This window comes from Callospermophilus lateralis, chromosome 8 (assembly GCF_048772815.1).
Source record: "Callospermophilus lateralis isolate mCalLat2 chromosome 8, mCalLat2.hap1, whole genome shotgun sequence".
NCBI classification, from domain to species: Eukaryota; Metazoa; Chordata; class Mammalia; order Rodentia; family Sciuridae; genus Callospermophilus; species Callospermophilus lateralis.
In genome coordinates, this window is record NC_135312.1 from 4,077,466 (window position 1) to 4,094,211 (window position 16,746).

The following is a 16,746-nucleotide window of genomic DNA, read 5'->3' on the forward strand; positions in this document are numbered from 1 at the left end:
CCAACAACCCCTCCCAGCCGACTGCCAAGCCCAGCCACTCTCGCAGGAGGGTCGCAGGGGTGGGCAGCTGAGCCCCAGCGGCCGGGCTGCTCCTGCCCCAGGCAGGTCTCTCTGGGAAGGACACTGGCCTGAAAGACCGAGACCTGGCTGCAGAGCCCACCATGCCCCCCAGGGCCTGACCCCCCCTCCCAACCTCAGTTTTCCCATCAGTAAAACGAGGTGGCCAGCCGGGCCTCGAGGCTACTCGCGTGCCTGGGCCTCCCTGACTGGACGCAGGGCTTCCGGCCCACTCAAGGGCACTGACAAACCAAGTCAGCGCTGAAGGAGGGTGAGCTGGGGGCCTCGTCTCCAGGCTGACAACCACCCAGCTCCCTGCTGCCCACAGTGCCTCAAAGCCCCCACGCCTGTCACCTCCCTGCATTTGTCCCATGACCTGTCACCATGGTGGATTCACAGGGCACTGAGGGGCACAGCCCACGGGTGAAGTGACAGCAGGCCACTTGTCCTGCTTTACTCTTGAGCTATGTGGAGGTGACGTGGCCTCCAGCTGAGCCTGCTCCCAGCTGGCCAGGCCGGGGACTCAGCAGATGGCACCCCAGGACCAGCAGGCGGGAGAGGTCAGCCTGGCCTTACCCAGCAGCAGCCGCACAGCCCAGGGCTGGCGCCAGGGCCAGGGCACTGAGGTGGCGCTGGCATGGTCCAGGCTGCGGGTGGTTCTCCTAAGGCAGGCAGTGACACTTCAGTGAGAAAGCCAGGGGGTCAGTGGCTGCTCAGCCCTCACCTGGCCCCCGCCTCTGCCCAGCCTGGGGTCCTGCCAGCTGGCTCTCTTCACTGGTAACAGCCCTTGGCCCCTCTGGAAACCAAACTCCCCCCCCCAGATGCATCTGTGTGATCCAGGGTGGCAAGTGGCCTGGCCTGGCACAGGGGCCCTTCGGCCTCTGAACGACAGGACAGGTGCAGGGTCAGCCAGAGTCTTAGCTCTGCCCTCTCAGGGGAAGCTGGCACAGAGCAGCAATCTGCAGCCTGATCCCTGTGGAGCCACAACCCAGGAAGGTCTGCCCGAGAAGGACGCCACCATGCTGGGAAGCAGAGCCAGAGACAGCAACTGAGGGCCCAGCCTGGAGCTTTTAGAGCCCCTGGGGCCAGCCATGCCTGAAGCAGCCCCTAGATGGCTGTGTGCCTGTGAATTCTGCTTGGAGTTGGGTTTCTGTAATCTGTCACCAAGAGTCCTGCTTAACACACCCCCTTTTTGCATACCACTGCGGGAGACATGGAGCAAAAGAGAGGAAATGGGAACGTGCACCCACCCTTGAGTAACTTCACACCGAGCCGGGAAGGTCTGACCATCAGCTGAACCCGGCCAGGGTGAGGGTCCGCCTGAGCACCTTGTGGTGGGGAAGCTGGGAAGAGAGCTGGGAAGAGAGGAAGGCCCGGAGTCTCCTCCCCAGAGGTCAGCCAGCACTGTGTCCCCACCACAGGGACAGGAGCCCCCAAGCAAGACAGCCATGGAAATTCAGGCCAAGGAAGAGATTTGTGCCCACAGATGGCTGGGGACATTCCTGATGGGATTATGCAAAACCCGACACCAGATAATATTCATTATCAACTTTCACGACTATAAGGAAACTTCCACCACCTTTTCTTCCAGAGAGGAGAGAATAAAAGGGATTACAGAGGTGGGCGAACCTCCGCTGGCTCACACCTCTTCATCTCACGGCCCGCCCGTGGCCCCTGCCTCCCTCCTGCTCTGTTGGGACATGTGTGTGCTTGGAGTCTCACAGGGAACATCCATGTCCTTTAAAAGCTGCCATCACAGATGCTGGGATTGACCGTCTGCCCACCTCGGGACCCTCCTTCCAGGTGCCACCCTTTCCCAGCACACCAAGTGCCACCCACCTGGCCTCTGCCCACATGCCCCCTCCCTCCTCTCCTTTTCCTCCCCACCATGTCTAGAAGCTTCCAGATCTCTCCAAGCGGAGGTTCCGGGGAAATTTTGCTCCCTGCAGTAGAACGGGGACTCAGGATTTACAGCTTTAAGAAAAAAAAATGGAGAAATGTGACATTTTCTTGCCCAAGGGAATCTGTGGCTGTGACTCAGCTCTGCCATGAGCCATCAGCGTCCTGAGGCACAAGGGAGCTAGCCCCGCCCACCTGGGGCCCCTGGTCACAGGAGTGGGCAGCTGGCGGACCACTACCCCTCTTGGGGGTCTGCCTTCTTGGCTCGGAAAGGGCCACTGAGGGCCAGCAGGTGCTGGGAGCTCGGGCCCCTTCAAGGAACACGAGCAGCTGGCACCAGAGGGGCGTCAGCTCACCTGGGCCACGAAAACCTTCCAAGGTGGGCGCCACACACCCCCGTCTTACAGGGGCTCCTCTCAGGTTAGGCAACCAGCCCGAGGACAGGCAGAGCTGGGACAGTCACTCAAAGGCCACCTGGGAGCTGACCACCCTGGACAATCCATCAAGGTCAAGAGCAAGGATGTGAGCCCTCAGCAGACAGAGGAAACCAGGGGGTCAGTCCCCGGATGGCCAGGGGCCCCGCCTAGACACTGTCCATTCCTGCCTCTTCCCCCCAACACAGTGACCTCCTCCACAGGCTGGAGATCTGCCACCTCTTGACCCCATCCAGAAGGTGGGACGGGGTCACAGCCCTGAGAGGGCTCCCAGGAAGACCCGGGTCAGGGCAGCACGGGCGCAGGTCCTAGAGGCGAGGGCTGAGCAGGTGGCACCCTGGGCAGAGGCCGGCTGTCCAGCCCTGGGCCAGCGTGTGGGACAGCCCGGGGTCCACAATGAGCCTGCTCATCTCACGACTGCTTCCCCAGGAAGGTGAGGCTGCACACAGCCAGGGGCAGCGAGAGGACACTCGGAGGACAGCAGAGTGGGGCCAGGGAGGGTCAGGCAAGCCCGGTGCCCGTGTGGGGCAGCAGATGCCTCATGGCCTGCCACCCCTAGCAGGCCAGGGAAGCCAGCAGGGCCGGGGACACAGGCTCAGTCGCGGGGACAGAGGGAGGTACCTGCTGAGCAGGAGAGGGCAGGGCGTTCCCCACAGAAACCCGGGGAGGAAGGTGGGGGCACCGCATGAGGTCAGGCCAGGCTCCAGGGCAGGGGCCTGGCGAGGACAGAGCCGTGCCCTGCAGGAGCCTTCACCACGTCTGCCTCACCAGCTGCCTGGGTCACAGGGAGCCACACACCAAGCCACCATCAGTCACAGGGGATCCCAGGTCCTGAAACCCCAGGGGACAACACTTCCTGGGGCAGGGGACAGGGTCTCAGGGCCTTGCTACAGTGTTGGGGCTCACACTAGGGTGGAAAGCCCCCCAAGGCAGGGCTGGTGAAGGCTCTGTGCTGAGCACGTGCCCAGAGCCCCGGTGCTGCCCAGCGTCCCCAGAGCATGCAGACCCCAGGGTCTCTGGCTTGTCTGTGTTCAGCCAGCCTGGAACAGAGCCTGGCACCAGGTATGTCACAGAAAGGCACCAAGGGTACAAAATCAGGCCGCCCCTTCCCGAACAATCCCCGAAGTCTGGAGGTGCTATGGGAAGCAGGGTCCCACGTCCCCGGAGAAGTGGGGACCATCTGCTTCCCGTCCCTAGCTCATGTGATGACCACGTCCTGCCCCCACCACCCTCAGTCAGCAGTCTAGGTGACCAGCACCAAATGCCCTTCTCCACTGTCCAGGCCAGGGAGGGAGGGCTGAAGGCCACCTGAGAGTCATTGCTCTTCCTGGGCCAGGCCAGCTGCCCACCCTAGAGCTGAGGGACATGGCAAGAATGGGATCCCACAGGAGCTCCATCCTGCCCCTGGCACAGCCAAGAAGTCCCGGGTTTCAGATTTCCTGGTCTCTGCCCAGGTCTCTGCTCACCCCAGGCAAGATGCAGAGAAATTCCCACCCAGTCTTGAGGTGGGTGCCAGGCAATGATTCCTACCAGGACGCGTGTGAGAAAGCAGGTGTCCGAGAACACTCTCCAGACCTGGGGTGAGCGGTGGGTGCAAGCCGGGGCCTTGGTCTCACTCCAGAGCGCCACTCAGGAAATGAGAAGGAAAGGTAGCCACGAAAAGTTTCTTCTACAGGGTGAATTCTGATTGCTGGAACCGTGCAGCCCGTGCAGTCGCCCCTCTGTGACAGGCAGGGGCTGTCGGACACAAGAGCCAGGAGGGCTCAGGGTGCAGCCACCGACTCCAGGCCCCCCACTGTGTCACCATGGTGGACCCCACACCCCAGCACATCCTCCGGGCCTGGCCAGCTCCAGGGCAGCCACAGCGATTCACCTGGGCTCCTGGTCCAGGCCACACAGACGGGCTCGGGGGCGCAGGAGGGGGCACCTTCTCAACCTCTTCAGAAGTAACATGTAGATCCGGGGACACAGAACCAAAGCAAGGCCCAGAGACGCACCAAAGCCACCTTGGGGGGCCTCCAAAGACGAGGGAGAGCTCAGCACAGCTGGGCGGACACGTGAGGGACCGGAGCGCGGGGGAGGAGGAAGGTCAGGAAGGCGCTCGAGGGCAGGCGCTCCCCAGGGCTCGCCGGGCACCCTGGGCCTTTGTTTTGCTCTGCTTTTGTGAGGTGAGCCTCGGAACAAGGATGCTATTTAAATGCCCGGCTCCGTTTTGGAACTGGTGAGCTCCCTGGCTCCCCGCCCACCTGCGCAGGCCAGAGGCAGAGGCCCCAGGAGCAAGCGTGTGGGCAACACCATGGCCTGGCCGTGTGGCCTCTGCCGTGAAGCAGAAGCTGTGGACTCCTGTGCCCTCTAACCAGGGCGCCTCCTGGGCAGGAAGCAAACCTCTCCACCCCCTGGCAGCTCCCTTCTGGGCAGAGAGACAGCGTGGTTCTCACTGCCTGTGGCGGAGATCAACTAAGGCGTTAAAGAGCAGTGAGGTTAACACGGAGTGGGCAGCTGGCCAGGGAGCCCAGCCCCGTCACTCTCCAGCCATGTGGGGACTATCAGGAAAGGAGGTGCTCTGGTCCTCAGCTCCAACAGCCCCCGCCGAAGGACAAACGATCTCCTATCCTGCCGTCCCAGATGTTTACTGAGCATCTACTATGCACAGCCCAGAAGGGCAGCAGGGAACAGAAGGGCCTAAAGCCCCAGCCCTCCTGGAGCCCACTCCTAGAGGGCTTTGAGAGGCTACTTCCTGGGGACAAGGGACACCAGGATAAGGGCTAGGGCCACAGTGTGGAGGGGGATGAGCCATCCTGAAGGGTCCGTCGGTCCCTCTCTTGCCCACCACCCGGTCTCCTCCTCCCTCAGTATCTGAGCCCTGCTGGCTCTTCCAGGGCCCATGAACATGGAGAGAGAAACAATGACCTCCTTATTTTCACCGATTTCAACTGAAATTAGGCACTTCCTCCCTTGACGCAGTAGGCAGCGAGTCACAGTGGCATCGCCACGTGGGGACTCCAGCCCAACGGGAACCACAGACGTTTCCTGGCAGCCTGTTGATGGCCCGGAGCACCCTCCACCCCATCACCACTCAGAACTGGGCAGTGGTCACACCTGCCGCTGGCCCTTGGCCTGTTCTTAAAGAAGCGGGTGTCAAGGTTTGGATAACTCCATTGCCAAAGAGCTGCTTTCCTTCGATTCTGTGTATTTTGTTTTGTGCAGAATATACAATCCACGTTCTGAGAAAGTTCTATGGGCTTCCCCAGATGTGGGGTGGGCACGAACCCCCCAGTGAACCCTGGGGCCCCCAAAGTGCCTAGCTCTGAGCGGGGTGCCCAGCAACTGCCCCAGAGTTATGTGGATCACAGAAATCAAAACAAACACTCAGAAGCCCCTCTCAACCATCAAATGATAAAGCAGAAAATTAAACTTGGATGGGGTTAAACAGTATTGATGGGAATAAATTGAGAAAAACATAGGGTTTTATTGAGTACTTTATTTTTATGGAGTGAAAATTGAATTACTTAATGGTCAATGAGGGAGTCAATGGGGAAGTGCCCAGGAGCAGGGAGAGGAGGGACGGGATGGACCGCCAAACGCCAGACAGAGCCGCCAGGAGGGTCCTCCTGTCCAGCCCTGGGCGGTACCACGTCAGCCCACCCCAGACTCTCGGGCTGACCGGCGTGGGTCTCCTGGCTCAGGGCATGGGCCCCGCTCGGGTCACCTGTGGCAGAACCCAGGGGTTATCAGGACAGGACCGAAGCACACGACTCCAAGTGTCATGCTGCTGTGTCTTTCCGAGTACAGAACCCGCCAACGATGTGACTCTTTCTCCTCCAACATCCCGGGCACTGATCTCTTTGGGGACTGAAGCCAAGCAACTGACCCACAGGTGGGTGAAACTCCAAGCGGACACCAGAGCAATTTCTGCTGTAGTTCACACTCAGGCTCAATCCAAAATCAACCCTATAACCACCATGACCAGCAACATCACCCCAAAGAACTGAAACCAGGAACTCAAAGAAAATCCTATCCCATGTTCACAGCCACGTTAGTCACTACAGCCAAGAGGTGGCAATCATTTAAATGTGCATGGAGGGGTGAATGGGAAGCAGCGTGTAGTCTGTCCCCACTACAAATTGTACAGCCTTAAAAAGGGAGGGAATTCTGCCCCATGCTACAACCTGGATGAGCCTTGAGGAGAGTTTGCAAGTGACATACGCCAGTCTCAAAAGGAAAGATACTGCAGGGTTGCTCTCCGGTGGGTCTCGAAGGTCATCAGCTTCAGGGAGACAAACGGCGAATGGGGTTGGTCGGGGAGCGGGTGGGGAGCTGGCGTTAATGGGGGCAGAGTTTCAGGTCTGCAAGATGAAAAGAGCAACGGCAGCTCCGTGGTGTAAGGTGTGTCTAATGCACCAAGCTGCACGTTTGGAAACAGTTGTGACGTCAGATTTCACCTTCTTTTTATTTTACCACAATTTAATAGTAATAAAGAATAAAATATCTCTTGTACTGACTTAGAGAGAGAGACAGAGAGAGAGAGAGAGAGAGAGAGAGTGCACATGCGCACTGAGGCTCAAAGGCGAAGACATTTGAACGACGAATGTAGACCCTCATTAGTGGCCGGTCCTCTGGAGGCTGGGATGCTTTTTATTCTTTTCTGTTAGATCAAGACACAATGATGTGTCCCTCCCAGGACCCTTCCAGGGCGGAGCAGGTGACTAGGGAACAGCAAGGGGGCCTGAGGTGACAGGAGCACCATGTAGCTACCAGGAAGGGCTATTCTCAGGTGAGTCCCAGGGCCAAGGCCCAAGGCGATGCTGGCTGCGGTGCCGCCTGTCCCAGAGCCCGGAGATGGCATCTCCACTGGGACGCTCCACAAACACCCCCTGTGAAGGAAGCTCACAAAGAGCCTTTCTGAATTAAAATTGATCTGAATAGAAGCAGCATACTCTGCCTGGCTCTTTTCTTACTTTAATTTGAACTTAATTTATCTCTGAGCATCAGGAAATGGCGCCGCGCAAGACACGGGCCCCCTTCGAGTCAAGGCGAGCGCCACGCTGCAGCAAATTAGCTGCTTTTGCAAGAAAATCACTAAGGAAGGGGGGTGCTGTTATTTTAAGATCTCCAAGCTGGGGTGAGGAGAAACTAATTAAATGATTGTAATTTTCTGTGCAAATACAATAACTGACGGCTACAGAAATGCAAAATCAGAAGGAACTTTTCCACCTCCAAAGAACACTGGGGTTTTCTTTCTTTTTATTATTTTTTTTTAATCTCCAGTTTTCCAGCGAGAGCCTCACTCAAGCACCCCTATTACATTTTTAAAATGACCAACGGGCTGGGGATGTGGCTCAAGCGGTAGCGCGCTCGCCTGGCATGCGTGCGGCCCGGGTTCGGTCCTCAGCACCACCTACGAACAAAGATGTTGTGTCCACTGAAAAACTAAAAAATAAATATTAAAATTCTCTCTCTCTCTCTCTCTCTCTCTCTCTCTCAAAAAAAAAAAAAAAAAAAAAACTGACCAGCGAAGCGTAATTGAAGAGATGACCACGAGCTCTCCACGCATTCTGCAGAGCAACCCCCGAATCCTGGGCTTCTGGAAAGACCAGCTGCCCGCCGTTCCTGGGCTGACGGCCACCTGGCAGGCCGAGGGGAAGGGTGCCCAGCCCCCTGCCCACCTGGGAACCGGCCACGGGCGTACATGGCTTCTTTGGCCACAGAGTCCAGTCTCACACCCAGGTCAGGCTGAGGGACTTCCACGCAAACACAGGATGGGAATGGACCGAAGCCAGTCTGCACCTGGGAAATGCTGTGGACAGAGACCCTGCTCTGCCCATGGTCGGGAAGAGGGAACAGCTGGCCTAGAACTGCAGCTTCCCTGACCACCTGGAGGGGTGGGGACCAGTGGGCCTCTGACAAGAGCCTATAAATAACTCACTCCTGGAGTTTACAGAGGCATGACCAAGGGGCCCCCACGTGCCAAGTGTACAGCGCTGGCCAGCTCCTTCCTCCAGGACCAGCCATGGAACCTCACAGTCCCTCCCACTCTGTGGTGTCTCCCAAGTCCCAGCCTCACCCTGAGAACTCATCAAAACAGAACAGCAGCAGCTCTTGAGAGGCCCACGCACGCGCAGGCCGCTCTCAGGGCTGGGGGGCGCGTGGAGAAGGCTAATTGATGACCTCTTTAAAATACTCTCAGGAATCTTCTGTAACTGCAAATTAAATAGCCCTTTATTACAGTAAACGTGGCTTTGTGAAATGTGTTCAGGAACTTCATTACCAGGGCTCCCCATGCCTTCGAGCCAGGCTTCCTGGTGGAAGGATGAGTCTTTTCTCTGCCTGCAATTCTCCAGGCCTCCCAAGCCCCCGCCTCTCCGGTGGCCTTAATATCCTCCCTGTCCCAACTCCTGCCTCAGCCCAGGGATGCTCCACGTGTCCTTCAGCCCTCAGCCCAGCTCCAGGGAGCCTTCCCACACTTCCCCGCACAGGGTCCCAGGGCACCGAGAGCCCTTGGTGCGGAGTCCCCACCCTGCCCCTGTGCTGGGCACCTCAGAGACGCTCAGGATCAGCTGAGCCAACGGCCCCAGCAGCTGGGTCTGGAGCCAGAGGCTGGAGGAGACTGAAGATGGCCTGGGAAACCACAAGCCAGGATGGACGCTGGCGACCGTGCTGGCCAGGCCTGCAGTTGCTAACATGTGGATCACTGCCCACGTTTCAGGACTGGGAACAGAGGCTCCGAGACGCTGAGTCTTCATCTAGAGCCAACAGCAGGCACAGGGTAGGCCAGCTGTGCCTGAGCCTCGAGGCCGCGCTAGACACCCTGGGTCAAGCCCTGCTCCCTGGCTGCACCCAGGAGGGCGGCCGCGCGCTGGACTGGCCCTGCTCGCTCTACTGCGGTCCTGCTCTGTCTGTGAACAAAACGTAAGTATATTAAGCTGTGTGTGTGAGAAGCACACGTCACCAGGTTGTGGTGACCCCAGAGATCAGCTGGCCCTGCTCTTCTGACAGATGGGGAAACTGAGGACTAAGAAAGAGTTGGGTACATGGAGGCCAGAAAGATGGATGGCAGCCACACCTTCTGCAGAAGGCGGGCACTAGAGGGGCAGCTCCCAACTTTTAGGCCACTGAGAGAGGACGCCCAGGGCTGGTAGGGGGAGAGGGAAAGCAGAGTGGACTCGGGGGGCAGGGGAGAGCCCAGGGTTCAGGGCCAGGGGCCAAGGAGAGTGGTACGGAGGGCAATCACATGGCCCTCTGGTGCCTGGGCTCACCGGCCCTCAGCCACCCCAAGCTGGTGTGCCCCGCGGGGCCCGGGACAGGCGCCTGGCTCCTTCTGGAGTCCCTCAGAGCCTCCCAAACAGCACAGCCCATAGGAGGCCCGTGGCCACATCCCCGCTTTGCAGGCAGGGCGTGAAGACAACACAGCCCGCAGGTCCGCCCCGTGCCAGTGGCTCCTCCCTGGAGCTGCCCATGCCACCCCCACCTCAGGGACAGGTCCTCTGGACCTTGTGTGGCCCAGATGAGGACCCCAGGCCCAGTAGGTCTCTTCAGGGGTAGGAGAGTGGCCAGGGGCTCCCTGGGGACCTTGGAAGCAGCAAGAAGATGAGCTCTTGAGTTGCACAGAGAAGAGGGAGTGGGAGAAGAGGCCCGGGACCTACACCAGGGTGGCAATCGCACCAGGACGCAGAGGGCAGCTCCCCAGCCCCAGAGGAGGGTGCACAGCCCAGGCCAGGGAAGTGAGCTGCACCCGCAGCCAAAGGCAAGAGGCCCCAGCCCCTGCCAGGAGGTCAGGGCAGCTAGCTCAGGCTCCTTGGCGCTGCCCAACCACCAGCCCGACCTCACCCACTTCCCCCTTCCACCCAGTGTGGCCTGTCCTTAGCCGTCTGCACCCTGCCCCTCAAGTTGAAATGGGTCTCCACTTCCCACCTGGCCCGCCCCCGTCTGTGGCTCCACTTCTCCCACCTCACTCTGCTGGCCCTGGGGCTCTCGGGGCTCCCTCCTGGGGAAGGACCTCCTCCCACGGGCTGCAGACCCCTCCCCACGGCCGGGCACACAGCTATCTATCGGGCCAGGGCCGGAGTGGGAAGAGAGCCTGTCCCTCGGGCCCCTCTGGAGTTTCTGCCAAGCACCCACCACAGTCCTCCTGGGGGAGCACCCACCTGCTCCCTCTCGGGAAAGCAGTGACATGGGCCAAGGCGAGGTCACTTCCAGACTCTAGTTCTGGACACAAATGGCCCCACTTCTCGCCAGGGCCCTCAGCCACTGTGGTCTCCCGTGGCATGGCCACTGTGAATGGCAGAGGACCCTGGGTCTCCCCCAGCACGGGCAGGTGGCCCCCTGCATGTGAGCCTGGGGTCTGCTCCCGATCCTTCCCCAGATCCTGAGGCCAGCACAGTGCAGGATCCCGTTCCCTCGCTGCTCTGCATGGGAAGTCAGGCCCGGGTCTCCACAGGCCAGCACGATCGGCAGCTGATGTGACAAGTACTCGGCACCGGGTGCCACATCCCTCGACCTCTGCTGCCCGTTTCTCTCAGGGTGTCACCCTGGTGACAGCTGCCGTGACAGAGAAGCACTTCATCCGGACAGATGCACATGCGCTCCAAGCTGACCAGCCACAGCTCAGGACTGTGACCCAGACGCCTCCCTCCAACCCAGCCTCCACCCCAAAATGCCAGGAGGCTGCCCTACAGTGGCCTGGAGTTTCAAAACAGCACTCGGGAGGTTCTGCACCCTTTAATGAGAGCCACACACCCTGGAGCCACCAAACTCGCCTCGGAGGGAAGAGGATGGACATCTCAAAACCACAGCAGCGGCGGCAGAGGGGAGGAAAGCTGTGGGCCGGCTGGATGCTGGGTGGGCACATGCTCATTTAAGGATCAAATGCTCTCGGCATGCTGGAGGCTGACCTGGAGCCTCCAGGAAAGGGACAGGCCACGCCATCCTCACCTGCAGACCGTCCCCCACTCTCACAGCCTGGCCAGCCTCCACAGGGTGGCAGCCTCCTCTGAGCCACAGTCCAGGGTTCTCACCAGCACCCTCCACGCTGCCTCTTGCCCCTTCTGAGCCAGACCCGACCTGGCTCTGTCTGCTGCCTCTGGCCAGGCACCAGGCACTGACCTGGTGTCTCAAGTGGAACACGACACCTTGCTCAGCCGAGATCTGAGCCTCCGCCTCTCCCTCTCCCAGACGCAGACTCTGAGGCCCAGAGACCCTCTGCCATCCTCCCAGGACCCCAGAGCTGGAAAGGGGCAGGCCAGGACACAACCGGGCAAGGGGCTCCCAAAGCTGACATGGACACCCGCCACCCGGCACCACTACATGGGCTCACAACCTGGTGTTTGGGGTCCCCCGGGAGCAGACTTCACTCACCTCCTCCCAAGTCAAATGTGGAATTCTCTCCTGGGGTTTCTGTCCCTGCACAACACACCCACTGTCTGTGTACGACACACCTGCACCTTCAAATCCCTGCCAGACCTTGCTCACGCGGCTGCTCCTGCTGGAATGCCAATCCCCATCTGCCAGAGTCCACCCACTTGTTCTTCAGGCTGGTGCCACCTCTTCCATGCAGCCTGCCCTATTTCTCCGCAGTGTCATCAGGGGAAGAAGGGCACCCGCCTCTCACACCTAGCGGTTCACGCCCTTCTCTCCTCCCCTGCTGGACCACTGAGCTCCACCTTGCAATATATATACACACACACACACTGAGGGGAGCAGGAGAGAGAGGTGCCGCCTGCCTGGGGAACATGGACAGGGGCCAATAAACTGGTTGCAGGAAGCTCACGATCAAATCAAATGTTTCATCCAAGTTCAATTCAAGTCCCACAGGGAAGGAGCCCAGGGGCTGTGCCTAAAGTAAGACTGATCAGCACGCGAGTTCCCAGAAAGAGCACTACTGGGTCACGGCACAACACCTTCCCAGCAGGGTACCTGGAAGCCCCACCCCAGAGGCAGAGACCAGCACTCATATTTATCCACCTTCAAAAAACATGTGACCTGCGAGGGCGGCTCAGGAGACACAAGCCCTGAGCTGCCTGATCCATAAACATGGAACGCAGTCGGTTTCAGTGAGATATTAATTTCACTATAGCAATTTGTTTCTACAGCTACACGTCAGGCAGAGAAGCAGTGTTTGAACTTCCAAGCGAGCCCCTTCCGCATCTCCATGGAGCCAGGAGCCCTCCACTGCCAGGAAAGCTCACATATGTTCCCAGGCTGCGAACAGCTTGCCTCCCGCAATCCTTCAGTGAGATGCTCCCAGGTGCACCTGTAAAGCCCCCTCACCCAAGCTCTGTTTAATTGAAGAACCCCTGACACGGTACAGGTTCGCCCCTCTGCTGGTGTGGACCGGTCCACAGGAGTCAGTGAGCATCGGCAAAGATTTTCAGATTTTATGAAGACTCCGCTTGGAAAGCAGCCTTGAGCTTGTAGCTTCCAGCAGAGGTGAGAACAACTGCCAAACGCGGTCTCAGATCCTTGTCCCTGGGCTGCAAGTTGAGAGGGGCGGGGGCACAGTGCATCTGAGGTGCTCCTGTGCCAAGAGAGCTGCTGCGCATGCAGCCAGCACCGAGGCCATCGCGACTTAAAGGAACCGTCGCACCCAGGCAGCCGTGGGGGCGGCCCTGTCCCCTTGCTCCATGCCCAGGTTGGCCCCTGAGGCATCCCTGCTCCCAGCCAGAGGACAGGCCTTTCTGGAGAGGACCCACCTCCCCAGGCTGCCCAGGCCACAGCGTGGGCGAGAGGGAAGCAGGGGCAAGGGGTGGAGCCAAATGCCCAGCCAGGGTTTCCACACTGACCCCTCTCCTGACCCCACACATGCCCACATTCTCTCACTCTCTCTGCCTCCTGCCTCCCGGCCATCTGCGAAGGACCAGGGCTGCCCTGCTATCCACATCTACCCTTGTCCCTTGCTTCCCACTGACCAGCACGGCGCCCCAATCCCACCCCTACTCAGAACTCCTCTCCCCAGCATTCACCGGCCAGCAGACAGGGTACAGCCACTCAACCCGCCCACCATCCTCCCTTAGGAGAACAGCCAGGGGGCTCCTCCCATCCCAGCGCCCCTGCCGGCTGGCCGCCTTCCTCCTCAACTCTCCTGGCCACTGGAGGCCAGGCTCCAAGCCCAGAATAGGGTCAGGCTGGGCATCAGCCCTTCCTGAAGACAGCTGGTCCCCAGTTCCTGTGGCTCCTCTACCACCCCCTGCCTGGCTCTTCACACACACTGAAGCTAAATGATAAAGGGGCAGGAGCAAGCTTGCCGGACAGGCGACAAGCTGGCAGTCTGGGTGGGAAAGTTGGGTTGGCCAGTCCAGCTCTGCAGGGTTTGCACTCACTGTTTACTTGCCTGGTTCCTGAGCTGCCTCTCAGCCCTGCCGTATGGCTGAGGGTGCGGGGCAGGCAGGAGCACCAGTGGGCGAGCGAGGGCTGAGCACAGCTGCACACCTTGACACACCCGGCTCAAGATACGGGGGGGGGGGGGGGGGTGGCCCCACGTTCTTCTAGGGAGGGGCACCTGCTATCTTCTGTAAGGCACCCCCATCAGTGGATGGCTCCAGCTGGGCCCACTTCTTCCAGGGAAGGGAGTTAGCTCTGCCCTCTGAGGTAACTGTACCTTGGAAGCCACCAGTTTGAGGGAGAGACAGCAGGCACGGGGTCCCGGTCAGTCAAGTCCACTCAGAGCTGCGCCTTGCCCCCTCCCCATCCCTTCTCCAGCACACATGGAAGCTCCTGAAAGTAGCCAGGGATGCAGAGAGAAGAGGGGTAAAGAGCCGTCCAGCAGGTTGCGGCCTTCCTGGCCACAGAAAGCCAGTGGACAGGAGACCCCTACCCTCTCCACCCCATAGGCAGCCCTATGCTGCCTCCTCAGAACTTTAGGGAGTAACAAGAGGTGGGCTCTCCCACTGGGGAGACCTGAGCGAACAGTAATGCAAGAGAACGAGGGAGACTGCCCTCCCCCTCCCCACACAATGCACCCTACCTGGAGAACCACAGCCACCCTGCCCTTCTCCAGAACTTGTCCACTGGGGCTGCCCAGAGGTAACCACAGTGACCACCAGTCTTTCACCAGGAAAAGCAAGACTGAAGCAGCATCCCCAGAAAGAGTGAAGGGACCCCCATGACCCAGGGGTGCAGCACCAAAGAATGGGGCTGAATCTGGGAGGGCTGTTAACCACGGCTGGTGGGTGGAGGCAGAGGGGGAGGGGTGACAAACTTCCAGCTACAAAGAAAATCAATGTGGCCCCATGTGAAAGGAGGACGGGGCAGGAGGCTTGCAGATGGCCCAGACAGATCCGGAGTAGTGCTGATGCTGACCCCTGGGGATTTGAAGTCCAGTAGCATCCACATGCCCTCAGGAGGAACCTCAGGGCAGCTAGAGGTTGCACTAGGAGAATCCAGGAAGAGGGGCAATACCAAAAGGAGAGTCCCAGAACAGCACATGTGGCTGAGCTGATCCACAGGGTAGACCACGGTGGGGGGATCCTGCAGCCAGAAATTCCTGCCCCATGCTGAGCAGAGTGGAGTGTGGGGGCCATCCAGCAACACCCAGCTGTGTGGCCCCCGGGTACCTGGAGGCACCCAAGGTGGCCAGGGGTCCAGAAACCTTTAGGACCCTCCCTGGTAACCCAGAATGTAAAGGCCAGGTTGGAGCCCCGGAGGCGGCTCCGGACTGGAACACAGGAATGCCCCTGATAGACAGAGGCTCCTGCATCTGGAGACCCTTCCCCAAGTAGCCAGTGACCAGAGGCCAGTAGGGGCGCCGCCGAGGTGACCTAGTCCCCAAGTGTCTGAGAACGCCGGGGATGACTGCGGGGTGGTCCGGAAGTGGGCGGCTGTGACAATCTCCCCGAGGTGTCCCGGGCAGGGGTCGCGGGGAGGGGGAGCGCGCGAGGCCACTTACGCTGCTGTTCTCGCCCGTCCAGTGCACCATCGCCTGGTTGTGTGTCGCGTCCCCCTTGAGCACGAACGACGTGCTGATGAGCGAGACCTGCGCCCGCGAAGCCACTCCAGCCACTGGCGCCGCGCGCGCCCAGCGCCCCTTGCCCAAAGCGGGGGCGCCGTGCTCACCGGGACCCGGAGCAGGACTGGGATCCGGACCCGGGGCGCCGGGCTCCGCACCGCGCGTCTGCCGGTCTTCGCGGCCGCTGTGCTCCGTGAGCCCCGCAGGCGGGCTCCGCTGCACCCGGGTCAGCTGCGCGCGGGGACCCAGGCGCCCGGGCTCGGGGGAGCGCCCGGCCGCCCCGCAAGCGGCCAGCAACAGCAGCAGCAACAGGAACGGCCGCGAGCGCGGCCAGCGCAGCAGCGGAGGCGCCCCGCGGCTCGGGGCTCGGGCGGCGGGGCCGGGGCTCTTCGGGAAGCGCGGGGGCCCCCGGTGCGCCATGGTCGCCGAGGGGCGGCGGCGGGGCCGGCGGCGGGCGGCGCGGCGAGGGATTCCGCGGCCGGGAGAGCGGGAGGGCGCCGGGGAGCGCGAGCGAGAGCGCAGAGAAAGGAGCCGGCGAGGGGAGGGAGCCGCGGGAGGAGGGGACTTGGAGCTCGCCGACGCCCGCAGCCGAGGGCGCATCGCCACCTGCCGGCCAGCTCGCGCCCGCCACGTGAGCGAGCGCGCACAGCTGTGATCTGGCCTGAGGGCCCCAGGTTCCGAGCCAGGCTTCAGCTCCCGGCCCATCCCTTTCCTCCCTCTTCCTACCCTCCGCCTGGCCTCCTTGCCTACTCTCTCTGCCTCTTTCCTTTCTTCCTTTCTTCAGGTATTTACTGAGCACTCACTCTAGTCCAGCCAGGGTTCCAAGCACTGGGGGTACAGCCAGGCCTCTCAGGGAACCCCAGTCTGCAGAAGGAGACAGACCACACCCAAGCGGAAGGCTTTCAGACAAAACAGTTCCAGAGAGCTGGACCAGAAAGGCCTGGAAGCGGTCCTCCTCTGGGACCTCGAGAGGCACAGGGAAGGACCCGAGGACATGGAGACCTGAGAAGGGCATGTGGGGGGATGCAAAGCCCACCCCAAGGCTTTATCGCCCACCCCCAGGGACCTGTTTGGGGGCAGCCCCTGAACAAGAGACTGGCCTGGGTGGGAGCGACTTGGAGAGGTCCCAGAGAAACTGGGAGGCCACCATGAAGCTTGTGGAAACTGATTCAGAGTACAAAAAGTTCTCGTCCAAGGTCATGTGGCTACTTCAGTTTGATATCTATAAAAATAACCATGGGGCACCCTTAGTGGAACCAGGCTGGTCTTGGGGACACACAGGGCAGGAGCGTCCCCTGGCAAGGCCAGGGTCCGGGTCAGTACTACACTCAGCTAGGCCAGTGCCCACCTGACCTCTGTCCTTCCCCAGAGCCCTCTGAGTTAGACCCCAGGCTGGGGACCCCATCACACCTCGTC

The 16,746-nt window shown here is 60.5% G+C and overlaps 1 protein-coding gene across 1 annotated transcript in view; it reads right to left on the reverse strand.

The window, feature by feature from the left end:
- Sorcs2 (sortilin related VPS10 domain containing receptor 2) overlaps window positions 1–15,750 on the reverse strand; it is a 291,097-nt gene extending 275,347 nt beyond the window's left edge. Inside the window, exon 1 of the mRNA XM_077110199.1 lies at window positions 15,271–15,750. Coding sequence (XP_076966314.1) covers window positions 15,271–15,750 — 480 coding nt within the window. The remainder of the gene's footprint in view (window positions 1–15,270) is intronic.
- Window positions 15,751–16,746: the final 996 nt, after the last annotated feature.